This window comes from Triturus cristatus, chromosome 3_1 (genome assembly GCF_964204655.1).
Source record: "Triturus cristatus chromosome 3_1, aTriCri1.1, whole genome shotgun sequence".
Taxonomy (NCBI): domain Eukaryota; kingdom Metazoa; phylum Chordata; class Amphibia; order Caudata; family Salamandridae; genus Triturus; species Triturus cristatus.
Genome location: NC_140583.1, coordinates 7,654,515 through 7,674,598, shown reverse-complemented (window position 1 = coordinate 7,674,598; position 20,084 = coordinate 7,654,515). Strand labels below are relative to the sequence as shown.

At 52.4% G+C, this 20,084-nt stretch overlaps 1 protein-coding gene across 1 annotated transcript in view; it reads left to right on the top strand.

The window, feature by feature from the left end:
• The first annotated feature begins 1,358 nt into the window (after nucleotides 1-1,358).
• The window catches only part of NUP160 (nucleoporin 160), a 521,427-nt gene continuing 502,701 nt past the window's right edge, over nucleotides 1,359-20,084 (top strand). The window contains exon 1 of the mRNA XM_085646519.1: nucleotides 1,359-1,510. Coding sequence (XP_085502645.1) covers nucleotides 1,396-1,510 — 115 coding nt within the window. The 5' untranslated portion in view covers nucleotides 1,359-1,395. The remainder of the gene's footprint in view (nucleotides 1,511-20,084) is intronic.

Here is a 20,084-nt window from a genome sequence, read left to right as displayed (position 1 = left end):
GGCGATGACACTAGGGATGGGGTCAGAGGAATGGTTGGAGGGTTTGGTTTCGAGGATGCATTTGAGGAGGTCATCTTCCGAGATGGCGGCAAAGTTCTGCCAAGTGACTAAGGATTTTCGCTTCTCAATGGGGGTGTGGTGGATGACCTGATCCACCAGTGATTTGACCTTTTCATCAAAGAATATAGCGGATTCAGTTGCTTTCTTTGAAGCATCCTCAGGATTGATGGTTAGGGGAGAGCAGTTTGGGTTTTTGATGAGGTTGAAAAGTTTTTGGGGTCTGTGTTTAGCAGAGTCGAGGAGGGATCTGAAATGTGATGCTTTTTCATGGAAAGTAGCCAAAAGTGGCAACAGAAAGTGAAGTGCACGATTGTCTCGACCTGTCATAAACTTATTTTGACGTCTACTCCTGTTGGTTGTCTATGTACTAATATGCGACCTCCTCTGATGTGTCTGTAAAACGTACCTTTTGTCGCAAATTCCCATGAATTCTGACCCGTTTTCCTGAATTTTTACACTCGCTGTCCTGAACTGGCACCGATGCCAATTGGCCACCCCAGGCAGGAGCCCCTAAGACCTCAAGACTCGAGGCCGGCGGGAGACTCCCGCAGTTTGAAGCCAAATAAGGCTTATTTTGGCTGTCTTCACCTGAAACTGCCTCACCGTCAATAGACATCACCGGAGGAAAACCATCCGCTGACTATTTTTGACTGAGAAACTCCCTCTCTCCCCTTGTAAAATGTTGGCCGGCTGCATTACCTTAGCGAGCACTGAAAGCCCGATCCAAGATGGCGTTACTTACACGGTTTATAAAGGGACGCCCAATCCAAGGTGGCGTTAGTTACACAGTTTGTTAAGGGACGCCCAATCCAAGATGGGGTTACTTACAGTCTAAAAAAGGCCCAATCAAACATGGCGTTACTTACACGGTTTGTAAAGAAAAGCCCAATCCAATATGGCGTTCTTTAAACAGATTAAACGAGCGCCCAATCCAAGATGGTGTTATTTAAACTGTTTAAACGAACACCCAATCAAAGATGGTGCTACTTCCAGGGTCTAAACGAACGGCTGATCCAAGATGGCGTTACTTACACGGTTAAGGGAACGCAAATCCAAGAAGGCGTTAGAAACATGGTTTACACTAGAGCCCAAACCGAGATGGCGTTTCGGCGACAGCTAGAATGAGATCCCAATCCAGGATGGCTCCGCACACCCGGCCGAGTACGAGAAGACGCCTGTGATACGGCCTCTTCCAAAATGGCCCCAAGAGGGTAAGCTTAGTATGTCCTTCTTCTATGTCCAAGGAAGGTCGCCGCATAAGTCTCTGTTATCTCTGACGTCACTCAGTGGAGGGAAAACTCAAAGCGTGTTTGGCGCGAGGCGGGGGCTCCCGGCATGCAGCGCGGCGGCAAGATGGCGGCCTCGGCGGTGCTGGAGCGGAGCTTCACTGAGCTGAGCGGGGCCGAGCGCGAGACCCGCAGGAAGCACCGCGAGATCACCGTGCGCGCGGGTGAGGAGGGGGCGAGCTCGGGGCGAGCTCGGGGCGGGGGGGGCAGGTGTCGAGGTGTCGAGCTGCCGAGCTGCCGCGCTGCCGAGCTGCCGGGGGGAGAGGGAGAAGCCGCCTGATATCACGTGTGTCCCGGTGCCCGTGGAGCCGGTACCTGCTGCTGCCCCCCCCTCCTGTCACTGGTGCAACCCCCTGGCTGTCACTGGTGCAACCCCCTGGCTGTCACTGGTGCAACCCCCTGGCTGTCACTGGTGCAACCCCCCCCCCGGCTGTCACTGGTGCAACCCCCTGGCTGTCACTGGTGCAACCCCCTGGCTGTCACTGGTGCAACCCCCTGGCTGTCACTGGTGCAACCCCCCCCCGGCTGTCACTGGTGCAACCCCCCCGGCTGTCACTGGTGCATCCCCCCGGCTGTCACTGGTGCATCCCCCTGGCTGTCACTGGTGCAACCCCCTGGCTGTCACTGGTGCAACCCCCTGGCTGTCACTGGTGCAACCCCCTGGCTGTCACTGGTGCAACCCCCTGGCTGTCACTGGTGCAACCCCCTGGCTGTCACTGGTGCAACCCCCTGGCTGTCACTGGTGCAACCCCCTGGCTGTCACTGGTGCAACCCCCTGGCTGTCACTGGTGCATCCCCCTGGCTGTCACTGGTGCATCCCCCTGGCTGTCACTGGTGCAACCCCCTGGCTGTCACTGGTGCAACCCCCTGGCTGTCACTGGTGCAACCCCCCCCCGGCTGTCACTGGTGCAACCCCCTGGCTGTCACTGGTGCAACCCCCCCCCCGGCTGTCACTGGTGCAACCCCCCCCGGCTGTCACTGGTGCAACCCCCCCCGGCTGTCACTGGTGCCCCCCCTGGCTGTCACTGGTGCACCCCCGGCTGTCGCTGCTGCCTCCACCCCCCCCCCACCGCTTGTCGCTGCTGCCTCCACCCCCCCCGCTTGTCGCTGCTGCCTCCACCCCCCCCCCCCGCTTGTCGCTGCTGCCTCCACACCCCCCCCCCGCTTGTCGCTGCTGCCTCCACACCCCCCGGCTGTCGCTGCTGCCTCCACCCCACCCCCCCCGGCTGTCGCTGCTGCCTCCACCCCCCCGGCTGTCGCTGCTGCCTCCACCCCCACCCCTCCTGGCTGTCGCTGCTGCCTCCACCCCCCCTGGCTGTCGCTGCTGCCTCCACCCCCACCCGGCTGTCGCGGCTGCCTCCACCCCCCCCCGCTTGTCGCTGCTGCCTCCACACCCCCCCCCCGCTTGTCGCTGCTGCCTCCACACCCCACCCCCCGGCTGTCGCTGCTGCCTCCACCCCCACACCCCCGGCTGTCGCTGCTGCCTCCACCCCCACACCCCCGGCTGTCGCTGCTGCCTCCACCCCCACACCCCCGGCTGTCGCTGCTGCCTCCACCCCCACCCCCCCTGGCTGTCGCTGCTGCCTCCACCCCCCCTGGCTGTCGCTGCTGCCTCCACCCCCACCCCCCCGGCTGTCGCTGCTGCCTCCACCCCCACCCCCCCGGCTGTCGCGGCTGCCTCCACCCCCCCCGGCTGTCGCGGCTGCCTCCACCCCCCCGGCTGTCGCGGCTGCCTCCACCCCCCCGGCTGTCGCGGCTGCCTCCACCCCCCCCGGCTGTCGCGGCTGCCTCCACCCCCCCCGGCTGTCGCGGCTGCCTCCACCCCCCCCGGCTGTCGCGGCTGCCTCCACCCCCCCCGGCTGTCGCGGCTGCCTCCACCCCCCCCGGCTGTCGCGGCTGCCTCCACCCCCCCCGGCTGTCGCGGCTGCCTCCACCCCCCCCGGCTGTCGCGGCTGCCTCCACCCCACCCCCCCTGGCTGTCGCTGCTGCCTCCACCCCACCCCCCCTGGCTGTCGCTGCTGCCTCCACCCCACCCCCCCTGGCTGTCGCTGCTGCCTCCACCCCACCCCCCCTGGCTGTCGCTGCTGCCTCCACCCCACCCCACCTGGCTGTCGCTGCTGCCTCCACCCCACCCCCCCTGGCTGTCGCTGCTGCCTCCACCCCACCCCCCCTGGCTGTCGCTGCTGCCTCCACCCCACCCCCCCTGGCTGTCGCTGCTGCCTCCACCCCACCCCCCCTGGCTGTCGCTGCTGCCTCCACCCCACCCCCCCGGCTGTCGCTGCTGCCTCCACCCCCACCCCCCGGCTGTCGCTGCTGCCTCCACCCCCACCCCCCGGCTGTCGCTGCTGCCTCCACCCCCACCCCCCGGCTGTCGCTGCTGCCTCCACCCCCACCCCCCGGCTGTCGCTGCTGCCTCCACCCCCACCCCCCCGGCTCTCGCTGCTGCCTCCACCCCCACCCCCCCGGCTCTCGCTGCTGCCTCCACCCCCACCCCCCCGGCTCTCGCTGCTGCCTCCACCCCCACCCCCCCGGCTCTCGCTGCTGCCTCCACCCCCACCCCCCCGGCTCTCGCTGCTGCCTCCACCCCCACCCCCCCGGCTCTCGCTGCTGCCTCCACCCCCACCCCCCCGGCTCTCGCTGCTGCCTCCACCCCCACCCCCCCGGCTGTCGCTGCTGCCTCCACCCCCACCCCCCCGGCTGTCGCTGCTGCCTCCACCCCCACCCCCCCGGCTGTCGCTGCTGCCTCCACCCCCCCCGGCTGTCGCTGCTGCCTCCACCCCCACCCCCCCCCGGCTGTCGCTGCTGCCTCCACCCCCACCCCCCCCGGCTGTCGCTGCTGCCTCCACCCCCACCCCCCCCGGCTGTCGCTGCTGCCTCCACCCCCCCCCCGGCTGTCGCTGCTGCCTCCACCCCCCCCTGGCTGTCGCTGCTGCCTCCACCCCCCCCGGCTGTCGCTGCTGCCTCCACCCCCCCTGGCTGTCGCTGCTGCCTCCACCCCCCCCCCCTGGCTGTCGCTGCTGCCTCCACCCCCCCCCCTGGCTGTCGCTGCTGCCTCCACCCCCCCCCCTGGCTGTCGCTGCTGCCTCCACCCCCCCCCCCTGGCTGTCGCTGCTGCCTCCACCCCCCCCCTGGCTGTCGCTGCTGCCTCCACCCCCCCCCTGGCTGTCGCTGCTGCCTCCACCCCCCCCCTGGCTGTCGCTGCTGCCTCCACCCCCCCCTGGCTGTCGCTGCTGCCTCCACCCCCCCCTGGCTGTCGCTGCTGCCTCCACCCCCCCCCCCCCTGCTGTCGCTGCTGCCTCCACCCCCCCTGCTGTCGCTGCTGCCTCCACCCCCCCCGGCTGTCGCTGCTGCCTCCACCCCCCCGGCTGTCGCTGCTGCCTCCACCCCCACCCCGGCTGTCGCTGCTGCCTCCACCCCCACCCCGGCTGTCGCTGCTGCCTCCACCCCCACCCCGGCTGTCGCTGCTGCCTCCACCCCCACCCCGGCTGTCGCTGCTGCCTCCACCCCCACCCCGGCTGTCGCTGCTGCCTCCACCCCCACCCCGGCTGTCGCTGCTGCCTCCACCCCCACCCCGGCTGTCGCTGCTGCCTCCACCCCCCACGGCTGTCGCTGCTGCCTCCACCCCCACCCCCCCTGGCTGTCGCTGCTTCCTCCACCCCCACCCCCCCTGGCTGTCGCTGCTGCCCCCACCCCCCCGGCTGTCGCTGCTGCCTCCACCCCCACCCCTGTCGCTGCTGCCTCCACCCCCAACCCCCCAGCTGCCTCCACCCCCCCCCGACTGTCGCTGCTGCCTCCACACCCCCCCGTCTGTCGCTGCTGCCTCCACCCCCCCCCGTCGCTGCTGCCTCCACCCCCCCCCCCGTCTGTCGCTGCTGCCTCCACCCCCCCCCGTCTGTCGCTGCTGCCTCCACCCCCCCGTCTGTCCCTGCTGCCTCCACCCCCCCCCCGTCTGTCCCTGCTGCCTCCACCCCCCCCCGGTCTGTCGCTGCTGCCTCCAGCCCCCCCCCCCCGTCTGTCGCTGCTGCCTCCAGCCCCCCCCCGTCTGTCGCTGCTGCCTCCAGCCCCCCCCCGTCTGTTGCTGCTGCCTCCACCCCCCCCCGTCTGTCGCTGCTGCCTCCACCCCCCCCCCCGTCTGTCGCTGCTGCCTCCACCCCCCCCCCCCGTCTGTCGCTGCTGCCTCCACCCCCCCCCCATCTGTCGCTGCTGCCTCCCCCCCCCCCCCCCGTCTGTCGCTGCTGCCTCCACCCCCCCCCTGGCTGTCGCTGCTGCCTCCACCCCCCCCCCCGGCTGTCGCGCTGCTGCCTCCACCCCCCGGCTGCCTCCACCCCCACGGCTGTCGCTGCTGCCTCCACCCCCCCCCCCCCCGGCTGTCGCTGCTGCCTCCACCCCCCCCGGCTGTCGCTGCAGCCTCCACCCCCCCCCCGGCTGTCGCTGCTGCCTCCACCCCCCCCCCGGCTGTCGCTGCTGCCTCCACCCCCCCCCCCGGCTGTCGCTGCTGCCTCCACCCCCCCGGCTGTCGCTGCTGCCTCCACCCCCCCCCCCCCCGGCTGTCGCTGCTGCCTCCACCCCCCCCCCCGGCTGTCGCTGCTGCCTCCACCCCCCCCCCCGGCTGTCGCTGCTGCCTCCACCCCCCCGTCTGTCGCTGCTGCCTCCACCCCCCCGTCTGTCGCTGCTGCCTCCACCCCCCTGGCTGTCGCTGCTGCCTCCACCCCCCCCCTGGCTGTCGCTGCTGCCTCCACCCCCCCCCCTGGCTGTCGCTGCTGCCTCCACCCCCCCCCCGCCTCCACCCCCACGGCTGTCGCTGCTGCCTCCACCCCCCCCCCCCCGGCTGTCGCTGCAGCCTCCACCCCCCCCCCCCCCCGGCTGTCGCTGCAGTCTCCACCCCCCCCCCCGGCTGTCGCTGCTGCCTCCACCCCCCCCCCCCCCGGCTGTCGCTGCTGCCTCCACCCCCCCCCCCCCGGCTGTCGCTGCTGCCTCCACCCCCCCCCCCCCGCTGTCGCTGCTGCCTCCACCCCCCCCCGCCTGTCGCTGCAGCCTCCACCCCCCCCCCCCCCCTGCTGTCACTGCTGCCTGCCCCCCCTCCAGTCGCTGCCGCCCCCTCCCGCCTCAGTGGCGCTGCTGCCTGTCTCACTGGTGCCCCCCCACCCCGTCGCTACCGCCTCAGTGGCGTGCACCACCCCTCCATTGTCAGTGGTGCTCACTTCAGTATCTTCGCCCCGCCTTGTCAGTGTTGGACCACTCTGGTCCTGTCAGTGGCCCCCTCCTCCCCCCCCCCCCCCAGTTCTGTCACTAATAGTATTGCCACCATGGTGTGGGCAGTAATGTTTGTCAGTTTTTAAATGTTTAATATGTTCTATTCACATCTGTACTGAGAGGAATAGATGAAATGGATTTCAGGTCCAAGCCTACCAGGCCGCACAGCTGTTGGCTTGAAAAGACCTATACGGGACCTGCTAGAAGCCGACCTAAAAATGCATTCCTCCCATTGGCTCTGCCTTTTGTCATTCACATTTGCATGCTTTCTGTTCGCTGCCTATTTACCACTCTCCTGATGAGCTCTTTCTATTCTTCCACGGCTGCTCGCTTTTTGTGCGCCCTTTTTTAAGTCGAAGCCTTCCAGGTAGCCCAGCTGTCTGGTTGTGAAAAGACTTCTTGTGGACATTCTGAAATGAACAGTGCCGATATTTCAGAATATATCAGAATTACGAAAGCACAAATAAAGCACTTTAAAATAAATATTCGAATGCAATCAAAACGGATCCGTACACTAGTTGATGCCATTTCTACTCATTGTGCGCTGTATAGTTTTATCAGTAAAACTGTATGTCTGTGCAAATGTAATTGTAATTTCAATTGAAAATGTGATTTCTAAAATGGCAGTGCATTGCCGCACCATGCATACTTCACAGTACTCCACTCTACCACGTTTTAGTCCATGACACCACACACAGGCTCCTCTGCAGCTCTCCATGCCACTTTACTCCACGTTTCTCGACTCCGCTCGATGCCACTCCTTGCTGCTGTACAGTACTCCATTCTACGCCCCTTTATTCCACTCTACGCCCCTCAACGACACTTCATACCGCTAACTTTTAGCCGTACTGAATAGCAGCCACCCTACCGTCCAACATGACTGAAGCATTATTTCCATTTCTCTCTACTTCTAAAGCTCTTAACATGGGTAATTCATTTTGTTCCTGTAACGCAAAAGAGAACACCATAGCACACGTTTTATTTCTTTGGGAAATCTACTGATCCTTTCGGCAGTTAACCCTTCTATTAGTTTTCTTTTTGATGCTTTTCTGTTGGATGCTCTTGCACTGAGAAGCCTTCCTCCGATCTCTGGAGTTCTGTTTTTGTTGAACAGATGTTGCACTGTGAGAAGCCTTCTACTGATCGCTTGGAGGGTGCTTTCCACTACGTACAACACTTTAGCAAAAGTTGGCTAACTCGCTTACAGTCATTTATTGTTTGGTAATTGAATATGCGGAGTGTTACCTTATGCATTTAATACATAAATGCATATTGTTGTGTTTTCCTAATGGTAGGTTGTTTCCAATGCGCACAATGTTGCGCATGTGCTTTTTTCTTTTCTTTCCAAGATCACCATAACAATTGCGTCTTTACTAGTAGATTTTGGACCAATCATGTAAAAGAAACCTGTGCTATTCTTTACGCTCCCCCGAAGTGGGTATTTAGGCACTATATATTAATAGTACATGTTGTACCACCATGCAGATGCCTTCACCGCATGAGGTAAGTATGTACGTGTGTGTATATTTGTCTGTATATATGTGTGTGTGTGTTTGCGGCAGCGGCAAGGGACAGTAAGACCGGTTTATGGCACCTCTGGTGAGGGAGAACAGTGACCTGTCATCTTTTAAAAGGACTGAAACGAGCCAGCGCATGTGCACGGTACAACAGGCATCTTCTCTTTTTACTCCAAGCAAGAGAGAGTGCTGTGTGTGTTTATTTGAAACTGTAAGAAATTCAAAATAATGACCGTCATTGGCATAGCCAATAGGTCTCGCCTTTGGGACCTTATAAGTGTTTAGTTATCCAGCACAATATCCTTGGTGCAACAACATCAACTGTTGCATGGCTAAACAATTATAAGGTCCGAAAGGCGAGACCTATCGGCTATGCCAATGCTTGTTTTTAATTGAAAACTGTTGTGAGCAGTAAAGGTTACACACATGAGAAAAGTGGAAAAGGCTCCAAATATTAGCCTTTTTCTCAGAGGAGGGGGAGTGCCCCAACAGCACAATTGTTGCATTGAGCTTCAAACATCTTTCCACTATTCCTGTGTCTGTGCACGTGAAAATGCATAGGTTGTATCCTTAGATACTCAGGGAAAAGATTGACTAAAATCCGGAGGTAAAAAATGCACATCTTTTAAGGTGAGAATGTATTTTTTTTTCCCCCATTGAGCAGTAACCAATCCATGAGTGCAGTCAGACAGACGTCTTCGAAAAGCGACTTTTTTGCTGTTCTTATTAATTGTGCTGACTCGTCCCTCTGACATTCCTACAGACAGAATGGCGCTGGTGTCAGAATTTTATGAAGCACCCTCAGTCCAGCGGTCGTTAATGTGCTCTGAAGAGGCTGGCACTGATTTATTGAATGGTGGCAGGCAGGCTTTCTGACTGGCTCGCTCCATCACTCCCACGCATTTGTTTTCCTGGGCTCTGCTCCTCAGGCCCGGGGCAGCTAAGCTGAGTGGAATACGGGAGTACCTCGGCTCATGCTGAGCGTCAGTGCGGGGACGTTTTCCTTCAGCTATTTTCAGAAACCCACGGGGAACTGAAGTGGTCTGTATGTTAGCTGCTGGCTCCTGTGGAATATTTTCCCGTACGCCAGTGAAAAGGCAAATGTATTCCCCTCGTGCCTCCAGGCAATCATTCCATCAGTAGCAGTAAATGAGCAGCGTTCTTGCTGCTGGTGAAACAAGTGGTTTAACAGGCTTTTTGAGTAAATCAAGGCGCCAACATTGCAAAGCAGAACATTGTCTTAAGTTTTAAACCAGCCTGTCGCTGCGGATTAGGAGCAGAGTGTGATGTGCTGTAATTAGCACATAGTCGAGTCACCTTCAGGTGTCTTTCCAACTAAAGTGGAACTCAAAGCAACCAGCACATGTTAGAGGATCTCTCCCTTGGATCTACAGAGGTCATACAGTTGAGCAATTAAAAATAGGGATCTTTACTCTGTGCTACAAAAAAACCTCTTCGCAACATAAAATGCTATCTGCATTACTCCGAAAGAGCATTAAAACAATCACGCTTTGGCTGCATATACCGCTGTATAGCACTATAATGACCGTTCTGATTGGCAGAAACACAAATGGTGTCATTGGCCATTGTAGAAGTTTAAGGATCAGAAAAGCGCTTTTTAACGAAACCATACACTCTGACTTAGAGGCGCAGACCTGATTTTCTGAGAGCAGCGAACAGATTTCTCATTCTCCGGCGGGACGTGACCCATCCCAGATGAGTGTAAATTGATTTATTCGTTAGGATGCTCCATTCTTGAATGAACAGCCTGCTGGTTGGCGAGTAATACGTGGCTTAACAGGCTCTTTGAGTAAAGCAAGGAGCCAACATCGCAAAGCAGAACATTGCAGGCAAAACTCTCGTGAACAAAGCTAAAAAAGAAACAAAAACAAGCCGCGCTGAAAGACCAGTGCGGGCGCGAAAGTTATAGCGACCCCCAGCCTTTACCTTGCAGAAGTGAGCAGCGGGTGGCGCGATAATTGCAAACAGATGGCGCCACTGTTCGCTCCCGCAAGGTAAACGCCATACATGCACGAGTTTCCCAAAAAGTCCTGAGCGATTCAAAGAGGTCATCTACTAAGCGGCGCTTGCGCGCTGCGTAGGCAAGACCTAAAAAACGATGTTTCCTCCATTTCATTTGGAGCAGTGGATTTACAGACTGGCATGGCACCCATTATACCGGTGTCTAAACTACACATGGCAGTCCTTTTTTGTTGGTTATGTTTTAGTGTTCTCCAATGAAAGTATCTTCCATGCAATTTAAAGACATATGTAACCCATCATGCTAATTAATGAGTACTGAAGAAAGCAATGTGCCGAAATGCATTTGCTCAAATTAAACCCTACAAATGTCCCGTGAGTGCTCCCTGCCTTCGAGTGTGTGTGTGTGTGTGTGTATATATATAATCGGATGTGATACACATGATGCGAGCCTCAGATGTATAATTTGCAGCCCCAGAGGAAGAGGTTTTCACCTTGAAACTCGTTGGGCAAACTAACAATTCGTGAATCAAGAAGGCAGGCTGCATGGCACACGAGCGCCGTCGAGTGATCTCCCAAAACGTAAGGGCCATTGTTTAAAAAAAAATATATAGATATAGAGATATAGAGATATATATCCAACGTAAAAGTTTCCCCAACGAAAGAGCCTTCATACAAGTGGTTTCTGTTTAGGAATTCGTTTACTGGAGGCTGCTGGAGCGAGGAAAGGAACATCTTACAGCACATAACAACAAAAGCCTGACGCGTTTCATGCGTGGAGCACTTTCTCAAAGGCAATGTTCAAAGATCAGCGCCGCCACAGGTGCAGCTAAGTTCTTAAATCAAGTCCAGCCCCAGTGGGCGTGGCCGACCGCATGGCCTTCTGGACTCTGTAGTTGCACAAAGTAAAACTCAAGTGAGCTGGTGCGCTGTCTCTGTAGTGAATTAAAATAAATCCCAAGTGGGTTGCTGTATCGTTGCTCTTCCATCGTACAGCCTGTAACTGCATGTCGTTCGGCACGCACGAGGATTTAGGCCCTCTAGTGGACATCCTGATGGATAAGCAGTTGGTGCATGCTGGTACTCGTGGTTTAACAACAGTTTCAATGAAGCCCTCCAGTGGGTTGTGGCAAAGTCTGTACGCTGTCTCACGGGAAGAGAGTCTTCCCTGTTCAGTGTTGCTCCTTCCGCAGTCCTATTGTTGAGGCTGCCAGGATCCATGCCATATTCAGTATATGGCAGCGTCCGTTACCCTTATTCGTTTTCACGAGGCAAACAAAGTTGGTCCAAGGCTGGGTAATGGTGGCGCACTTGCTGGCGGTGCGTCGCTCTGCGGCGGGACCAAGCTGCTGGATATGCACACACTTCTCCCCCTTCGGAATATATATATATATTCTAGTGGCAGTCGCCATTAGGTCGTTCTAGTTAGGGCTGCTTTTCCATGAAGAGTTTTTTGGTTTATTAATAACTTTGGCCCAGTGTGACAAATTTTCATACAACGTGCCAACAAAAAAGTCCACCTCAGCTCCTGTTTCAGGGTGATCCGTCCACTGGGAGATGTATATTTCACAAAATGCCAAATCCCATGCATTTCCATAGATTTCTTTAAAGCGAGCTACAGCAAAAATTGCTGAACTGAATTCCACCATATTTGACAGGAAGCTAGATCTTGATCCACAGTAGTTTTTGAGAAATCAAAGGTAAAAAATAATTGTATATGTGGCAATTAGGTCCGCGAGTCTCTTGCTGGAGCGCCAATTAAAAAATAGAGCGTTCTGATTGGCACAGCAAGCTTTATTTCCCGTGGGCCATCTCGCTCTCGTGAGAGCAAGCGCACCGATGGGCTTCCCGCAACATAAGAAATATTACCCCAGCCCTGAGGTTCTTTAAAAAAAAAAAAAGCTGTAGGAAGCTGGCGCTGTACATGATCAGATCACTAGGTGGTAGTACCATGCACAGTTTGCAGGGTTTCCCAAAAGTGTACAGGGCTCTATGTAAAACCCAAAGTGCTCTATTATTGGTAGTGTGGGTGAGCAGCCTTAGGCCTAACACAGGAGTGTAAAAGATGGTTGGGAATGAAGAATGTGCTTCACCTTGCTTCCCCACCATCTTAGGAGTTGTCTCTTTCTATTTTCCTGCCAGTTTTCTTGCATGGAAGGAGATAAAAAAGATTGCTCTTGCCCGCAGGGAGCAGTATTATTAACTGCTCCCTGCAGGCGAGACCAATGCTGGCTCCTGCTGTATGCAGGGATCCGGCTGGGGCCTTGGGTCTGCTCCCAATGACAGTATTGTGATTGTGGTGGGTGGTTTTGTTGGGCTGGGGCTCCGTGGCTGAAATGGCCCGGGGTGGTATGTGCCACCTCCCCTTTTTAAACGGGGCTGCCTGAGATGGGGTTGCTGTGGCTGAAATTGGCCCGGGGAAGGAGTCACAGGCGTCCTTCCCCAGCATTTTAAGGATTTTTTTTCTCCAGATCCTAATTTAAAATGCCATTTCAAAGTGCCTTTATATGTAAACGTTACAAGGATGACGACCTTCTACGGTTGAGACTACCAAGAAGAGTATTACCTGCTGTTCCTCAATTAAAGGAGAAAATTGGTGAATCAACAAGAGAGCTGGATTAGACTACATGCACAATGTATGCGAAGTGGGCTACCCTATTTAGTAGGACTGCGGACCACAACAGTACTTGGTGGACTAAGCATGAGCCAAGGATCCTCTAAAAGTAGGTGTCTGCCCCGCTCACGCTGCACTTCTGGACCTACCCGCGCCACCAAGTCTGGGAGGTCCCAGACTTGGTGGCGTTGTGGTACGCAGTCCTACTAAATAGGGTAGCACCAGACCATGACAGGTATTTTAGTTAAATGATACTATTTCACATTCAAACTTGTTGTGATTGAGAGACTTAAAATACCATATAGTCTTCCCCTTTTTTGTAGATAGTCATCATAGGTCCTGAAGAATCGCGAGTGCACGAGCTCTGAGCGAGAAACATGTTGACCATTAACACTAATTTTAAGCACTCTAATTAGAGACATTATACTCTACTGAGTGCCACTTACACTTTTTTAATCAGGGAAGGAGACCTTTAGAATAAAATTGAATTCCCATACTGGTACTATCAACCCTGTTTTAAAATCACTTTTCCATTTCTACATTAACCAGGCCCCCATACCCGCACTTCACCAAACGGCTGTTGGATTAAAGAACTCCGATAAAGTGCCCCTTTTTAGGGAGCCCGTTAGGCATTGCACCGCCGGCCCGACGAGGAGCAGCCCAGATGATGAAGCATGACACCTGAAAGGGTGTGTGAGGGCATTAATATCCAACAAAAGGATTACCCACTTCGCATACAGCGTGCATGTAGTCTAATCCAGCTCTCTTGTTGATTCACCAATTTTCTCCTTTAATTGAGGAACAGCAGGTAATACTCTTCTTGGTAGTCTCACTGTTGGGGCACTCTACCTGACTGGACCTCCCACTCCCTTGCGAGCGGAAAAAGCCCCCTTTGTCCCCCTTATTTGAAACCGACCTTCTACGGTTGACATTCCATTTCTAATATTATGAATCAGAAATTTCACACTTCACTAAAGACGATGCTACATTATTTGTTAAACTAATAGTTAACATTTCTAAGAAATTCTATAAGAATTGCCTACACTGCGCCGTATTTAAAAATTTAAAGTCATGATAGAAAAATAAATAGGTAAAGTGCCACTGTGCGGTTCCTTTTTAAATGGAGCCTTTCTCAAAGTCTTCTAAGAATTGCTTAAAGTCCCACTGTGCAAACCTTTGAGAGGAGCCTCTCTTGCGTCATTCTATGGAATTGTCAGACTATGAAGGCATCTTTGACAATAACATCTTTGGGACAGCATCGTTGAACAGGCCGATTATTGGTTATCACAAGCCCCCAACGCAGAGGTATTTAAACTGTGAGGCGCGCCCCCCTGGGGGTCCGTGGTTGCATTCCCAGGGGGGTGCAATTGTCCCAGTAAACACTTGTAAATGAAGATGGCCTTGAAGTGCATTTTGGCGCTTACTGGCTGCCTTCATTTACATGAAGCGCTGCCATTGTTTAGCCCATCAGTGTCACTCTCACGCAGAGGCACACCAAGGTCCCCATTACCAGTTCAGGGATTGTTGCTTTCCAACAAACAAAATTCTAAAAGTATGACCAGTCTGATCCTGAACGGGCAAAGATGTGGCTGTAACAATGAAATATTCTGTAAATATTTAGTTGTTTTTGTTCCCCTACATGCAACTGCCTATAAAATAATGCACACATTTTAAACGAAGAGTAAATGCCAATTAAACAAATTAGTTGGTAGTTCTCTCTCTTATGTTATGAAACCTCAATTTGTTAGCACAATCACTGCCATGTCTTACCTGTTTGTGAGACCACAGAGCTACACAGATTTGAATCCTGGTTGGCGCAGTGCAGAATTGGGACTTTTGTATTTATAGTGCTATGAGGTCCCAGCCTGTAACAAAAAGAGTCCTGGATAGGTTTTCCATTATTTTAAAATGGCATTACGCGCAGCGCGACAGACTGGCACAAAATGATTTCATGTTTCAGGTAAAACCGGCACTTAAAAAAAGACTGTTAATAATAAGCAGCCAGACAGTCCCTGGTGCAAGCTTTTTTATAAGTCCATATAAAAGACTTTACAAAACTCTGCACCTTTATATTATCCCTCAAAAATAATAAAACTCACCATGGATCTTCAAGTGACTGCAAAAATTAAATGCTATATTTGCTCCCAGCCAGCCTTTACATTTGGTGGGTAAGCAACTGCACACATTCACATTCATTTTAGGTAAGTGATGGCCTAATGAACGGGGGTGCTGTGGGGACTCATTATTTCATTCACAAATGAACAGAGATCACTTCCTTAGAGAGATGTCCTGAGGAAGATGACAGGATATTCAGGCTTGTTTTTTTAATTGACCGGCACTACCATTAGTGCAGCACTTTCAGTGGCGCTGGTATAGTGGTGTGAAGGTGCATTACACCCCAAATATGGTTCTGATACCAGGGGAAAGGAGGTTGGAGAGCCATATTCCTTGCTGGAATTGGGGACAGGTCACTCTATCTGTGCTGGTAACAGACCCCAAACAACAGGGGGCCAAAATATGGGGCTTTCTCCTGTTTTATAATACAAAGGGTAGGACCGCCTTTGTTGGGGCTCGGGCCTAAGAGCGATGGTCTAGCAGACTGGGCAGTGAAATACATACCAATGGTGCTGCACATGCAGTTGAACTGAGGCCCAAGGGGGTCAGGTTCCAACTAAACCCCAACTATGGTTGTTTTACTATCCTTTCTTGCTTGCACTGGGGACCAGTCTGACCAGTCTACCCAGCCTGTGCCATTATTGCTATGGGCCTCGGACCAATGGCCAAAGAGAGGGCACAACTGAAGCAGAGGAAACACCTTCGCTTAGGCCTCACAGAAATGACACAGTGAGGATGGTGCAAATGGATGCCCATTTCCTAACAAGCGGCAGAGGAGACTGCCCTCTTCACATGACGGTAGCTCTCATTTTTGAAGCAGGTGCAGTGGCACTGGGGTCCAGAAGTGTGAGGGGTCCACTGCATCAGAGTTCTGACTTTCATACTTTACAAATGAGGCATGGCGGCTCATTATCCTCGCAAGCATTGGGGCTGAGGGCACCCTTGCTGTAAAGAGGCGGACACCATTTGGGAGCTCATTTCAATTCTGTTTCGAGCATGGATTGATGGCCAGGCCGGAGCAGTAGATTGCTCCTCAGTGGCACAGCTGTCATCGGTGCAGAAGTTGATGTTGCCCTGGGGAAGAGGCGTGTGAGGGGCTCAAATCACCCACATTTGGAGAGTTGTATTTTTTGTCAATTTCAACTTTAATGTATTTGCTCTTTTCCATTTATTGTTCATTATTAGTGCCCAAAAAAGCACTCCTGAAAATGATCTCATAAGCCCCCCTAATCCCATGCCCCTCAAGTCATGCCATGAAGTTTTAGCGGGGCCTGACTTCAAAATATTTTGCTTAAGGGGGGGGGGGGGGCTCAGAGCAAAGAAGTTTGCAGACCTCTGCCCGAACATCCGGCGCCGCTCTGAAGGTAACTTTTTTTCTGCAATAAAAATAAACGTTACAATCTGTGGTCAAATGAGCCAATTTCCCAGAGAGGCAAGTAGTAATTGCTTCTGGACGTCCTCGCGCCGCTTTCTTTAAGGATAGATTTTAGTAGGGCTATCCTATCCTCTCCTCTCAGTTTAGGACAAATGGATAAAATATGCAATCGTGATTCATTATGAGAGCCGCATGACCTACAATCGTTCGAGTGCCAAGTTTGTACCCATGGTGGGGCACCATCCTTTGTGGGATATCTCCCAAATTGTAGCAGCAAAAATTTCTCTTATGATTAATTTTAAATGGGAAATAAGATATAATCGTGACTCCAATTTGGTGAATGAATTAATAACCGACCATGCATGGCTTTTTTTGGCAAGCTCCTCCTTCTCCAATAGAACCGTTAGGAAATTAGCTGATTGGTTAAGTGTCTGCCTGAACACAGCTTTAGTTCTAGCTACATCCTCAAAAGGCTGAGTCTTGAAATGATTTGGGCTCGCCGTTAAATAGGATCTCCAACCCTCAGTTGGCTCATTCAGTTATTTCCTGCCAGCAAAAATTCGCAAGTGTGCCGGGGTCTGGACAGGAGGAGTATAAAGATTTTAAAGCTGCAGATTGTCTTATTAAAGATTCTTTTCAGACCAAATTCCAATCTGACATTGGCATGCCCTGAAAACCGATTTCAAGACTCTTACCTGTAGATTGTCATTTCTTTTTTTAGTGTTTTCCTTGGAAAATAACGGACCCATAGGCCAGGGAAGGAATCCGCTTTGCTTTATTACCTTGAGTAAGTCTTCATGGTTCGGACATACCAGCGTGTGTCTCAGCTTTCTAAAAGCAAGAGACTGCTACGTGGCTTTCGCTTTTAGGTTAAAGTGCTGTTTAAAAGACAATCTGTCATCAAATGTAATTCCTAAATATTTATACAATTTTACAGTTTCAATCTTGAAACCATTAATATTCCAAATTTTCATGTCTGATTTAGTCACACCAATCATCCTAATTTTTGTTTTTTTGGCGTTCATCAGTAAACCATTGGCTAATTAATAGATTCTTTCAGCAACTATATATCTTCGTAAACCCATGGGAGTATGACTTAACAGTGTGGTGTCATCTGCATACTGTCCTGCAAGGTTAGGCGAATGAGCGTTAACATTTTTTAAATATGACTATAAATCAGCCAAAAAAAGACAAGGGGCTAAGACACAGCCTTGTTTGAGACCACTATACGTCTTGAATCGGCTAGTTGTACAGCTGCCATCCCCCGCCTTAACCTGGACCCATGTTTTAGAATATAACCATATAATCATATCCGTTGGTTTGGAATGCCCCATGCAGATAGCTTCGTCCAAAGTAAATTGCGGGGAACAGAATCAAAAGCGGCCTTAAGATCAACAAAACAAACATATAACTTTTGCTTTTTATGTTTTGCTCTTTCAGATTATAATGTCAATAAGGTCAAGTTCGTAATCGCTGACTCGCTCCTTCGAAAGCGAGTTTGGAATATTGGAATACATTCTTCTTTAGCGGCTTATTCCTCCAGTTCGTTGAGCAGACAACCTGAGAAAATGTTTGCCTCCACATCTGTCGGGGCAATCGGCCTGTAGTTAGCTGCATCATCTAGTGGGCCCCTTTTATGAATTGGCTGGATTATGCTTCCCTGCCATGAGTCGGGACCGTTTAAAATTTTACATCATCATTGAACAGAGGTGTCAGGCTTTCCGACCAAAGATCTCTCTTACCCTTAAAGACCAAGTTCGGATCCCATTGGGGCCGGGCGTGCCATTTGATCTTATCCTACTTCTTGCCGTTTTGACTTGATGTGTTTAACATGTTTCCATAGCTAGCAATTTGGCTTTGTTGTGGTGTTGATCATTTCTGATTGCTCTGCTGTTTCCGTTAGTCGGTAGACTTAAAATAGGATTATTGATGTTACTAGGGGCTACGACTGAAGAGGCACCATATAAATTGCGAATAAAGGCTGCCCAGCATGGATCAGGAGTGTTAGCGCTGTTCACTCTTCTGCTAACTTATTCAAGGTTGTTTATTAGTCCCCGGAATGCTTTCAAAGTTTTGTTTTACTGGCAAAGTGCAACTTTGTCCATATTCCCTCAGAGTGTGTATATTTCGTTTTTGTATTTTCTTCTCAAGAGTTTAAAACTGCTCAATTTAGAAGAATATAGGCCACCATTCGGTTGCTCGAATTGCCTGTGTAGCTTTAAGTTGCCTCTTCTGCTGGTCTAGCCTAGTTGTATACCATCCTGATCTTTTTGGCCTTGTAGGGCATCCTGTTGATGTTTTTGTTGAGGGGAAACAATCTTAGCAGGGAAGCACAGAAACGGGGTCGGATTTCAACCATTGACTTCCCTTGACTTTTCTCGGTTAACGCTGTACCGATTGCAGGTTCTATAAATGCCCATATTTCCATCTGATTTGATGAATCCCACACTAACCTTTTCAGACTGTAGGCCGTTGACCTGGTTGCCATAGACCTTGACTCGGGCAGTTAATGAACCGATGAGAGCAGTGACATTATTTGTGGGTTGTGGTCACTTTGTACTCTTGGCATCACCTGGTAGTCACAAAGAGACGATACAAGATCCTTTGAGATGATGGTATAGTCAGTAATGGAGTGTTGCTGTGAATTTTTAAATGTTGGAACGTTCCCAGTACTATTTTGTACGTCTTCCTGTATTAACATGATATTGTATTTGTTAAGCTGGGAATGGCACATCGGCTTTAAAGCTCTGCTTGGTTTGTCGGTTCGGTATTTGAATAGCAAATGCATGTTGAAGTCGCCCCAGATGATTAACATAGTTGCTGGATATTGATATTTCAAATTTTGACTACTTCCCAGAGCGCAGTAAATTGGGGTAGTCTAACAGAACGTTTTGTGCTTAAATAAATATTATTGGTTGTTTGAAATCCATTTAAATACATAGGAGCCATGCTCGCTGAATATCGATTTCATGGTGCTGTATATCCAGGGCCAACGACGCATCGGTGGATAGTCCACCACTTGTGCATCCATAGGCAGATGAGCGAGATGCAAAGTTTGCGTACTCATGATATCCAATGAGCGGAGCTTTGGACATATTCCACGTTTCCTGCAACATTAGTACTTCAAAGTTCTTTATGAAGGTTGCCATGTCTTGGTCCTCAAGCAAAGTTCTTAGGCTGTGAGTATTCCGTGAGCAAATATAAAAAGGTTCAACTATTTAGGCATCAATTGTTCGTTCCAGCTTTCCCTGTAGTGAGAATCTTCGGAAGCCAACCCCAGTCATCGCCTGATACTGAATTTTTCTTGAGCTCCTCACAAACTCGTAATCCAGAGATAAAGCTTGTAACTTTGATCCCAGAGGACAATGCCAGATTAGATAGAGGGCTCATGGCTCTTTAAAACCCTAGTATGGCCCCCAGATAATTCGATTGTTGCAGGATTTGACAAAGTGGTGATCTTTGACCCTTGCTTTGGAATTAAGAGTTGGATATTTATTAGCAGTACATTTCCGCAGCTCGATACCCCATTTCTCAAATTGGGGACTGTTTCCTTAAAAAAAATGTGAGCAGTCTTTTCGCAATGCCAGGTTGCACAGGACACCTCCTTAGTGGGATTATTAGGATCTTGTTTGAATTGGACCCAATCTAGATCATCCGTTGTTAGGTCCTTGAGCTCTGGGATTGACTTCAACAGTTTCAAAATGTTACCACGATTTGAGATATCATGAGTTTGAGGCGTACCGTGGGGTGCATATTTTCATGGAGGCGACGTAATGATTCATGCCTGCTGGCAATAAATGTTTTTGCTGTCCACCATTGTTGGATGCTAGCAACAATCCTTGGATCTTCCTCACTCTGGGTGCGGTATCCTCTGCGTCAGACCA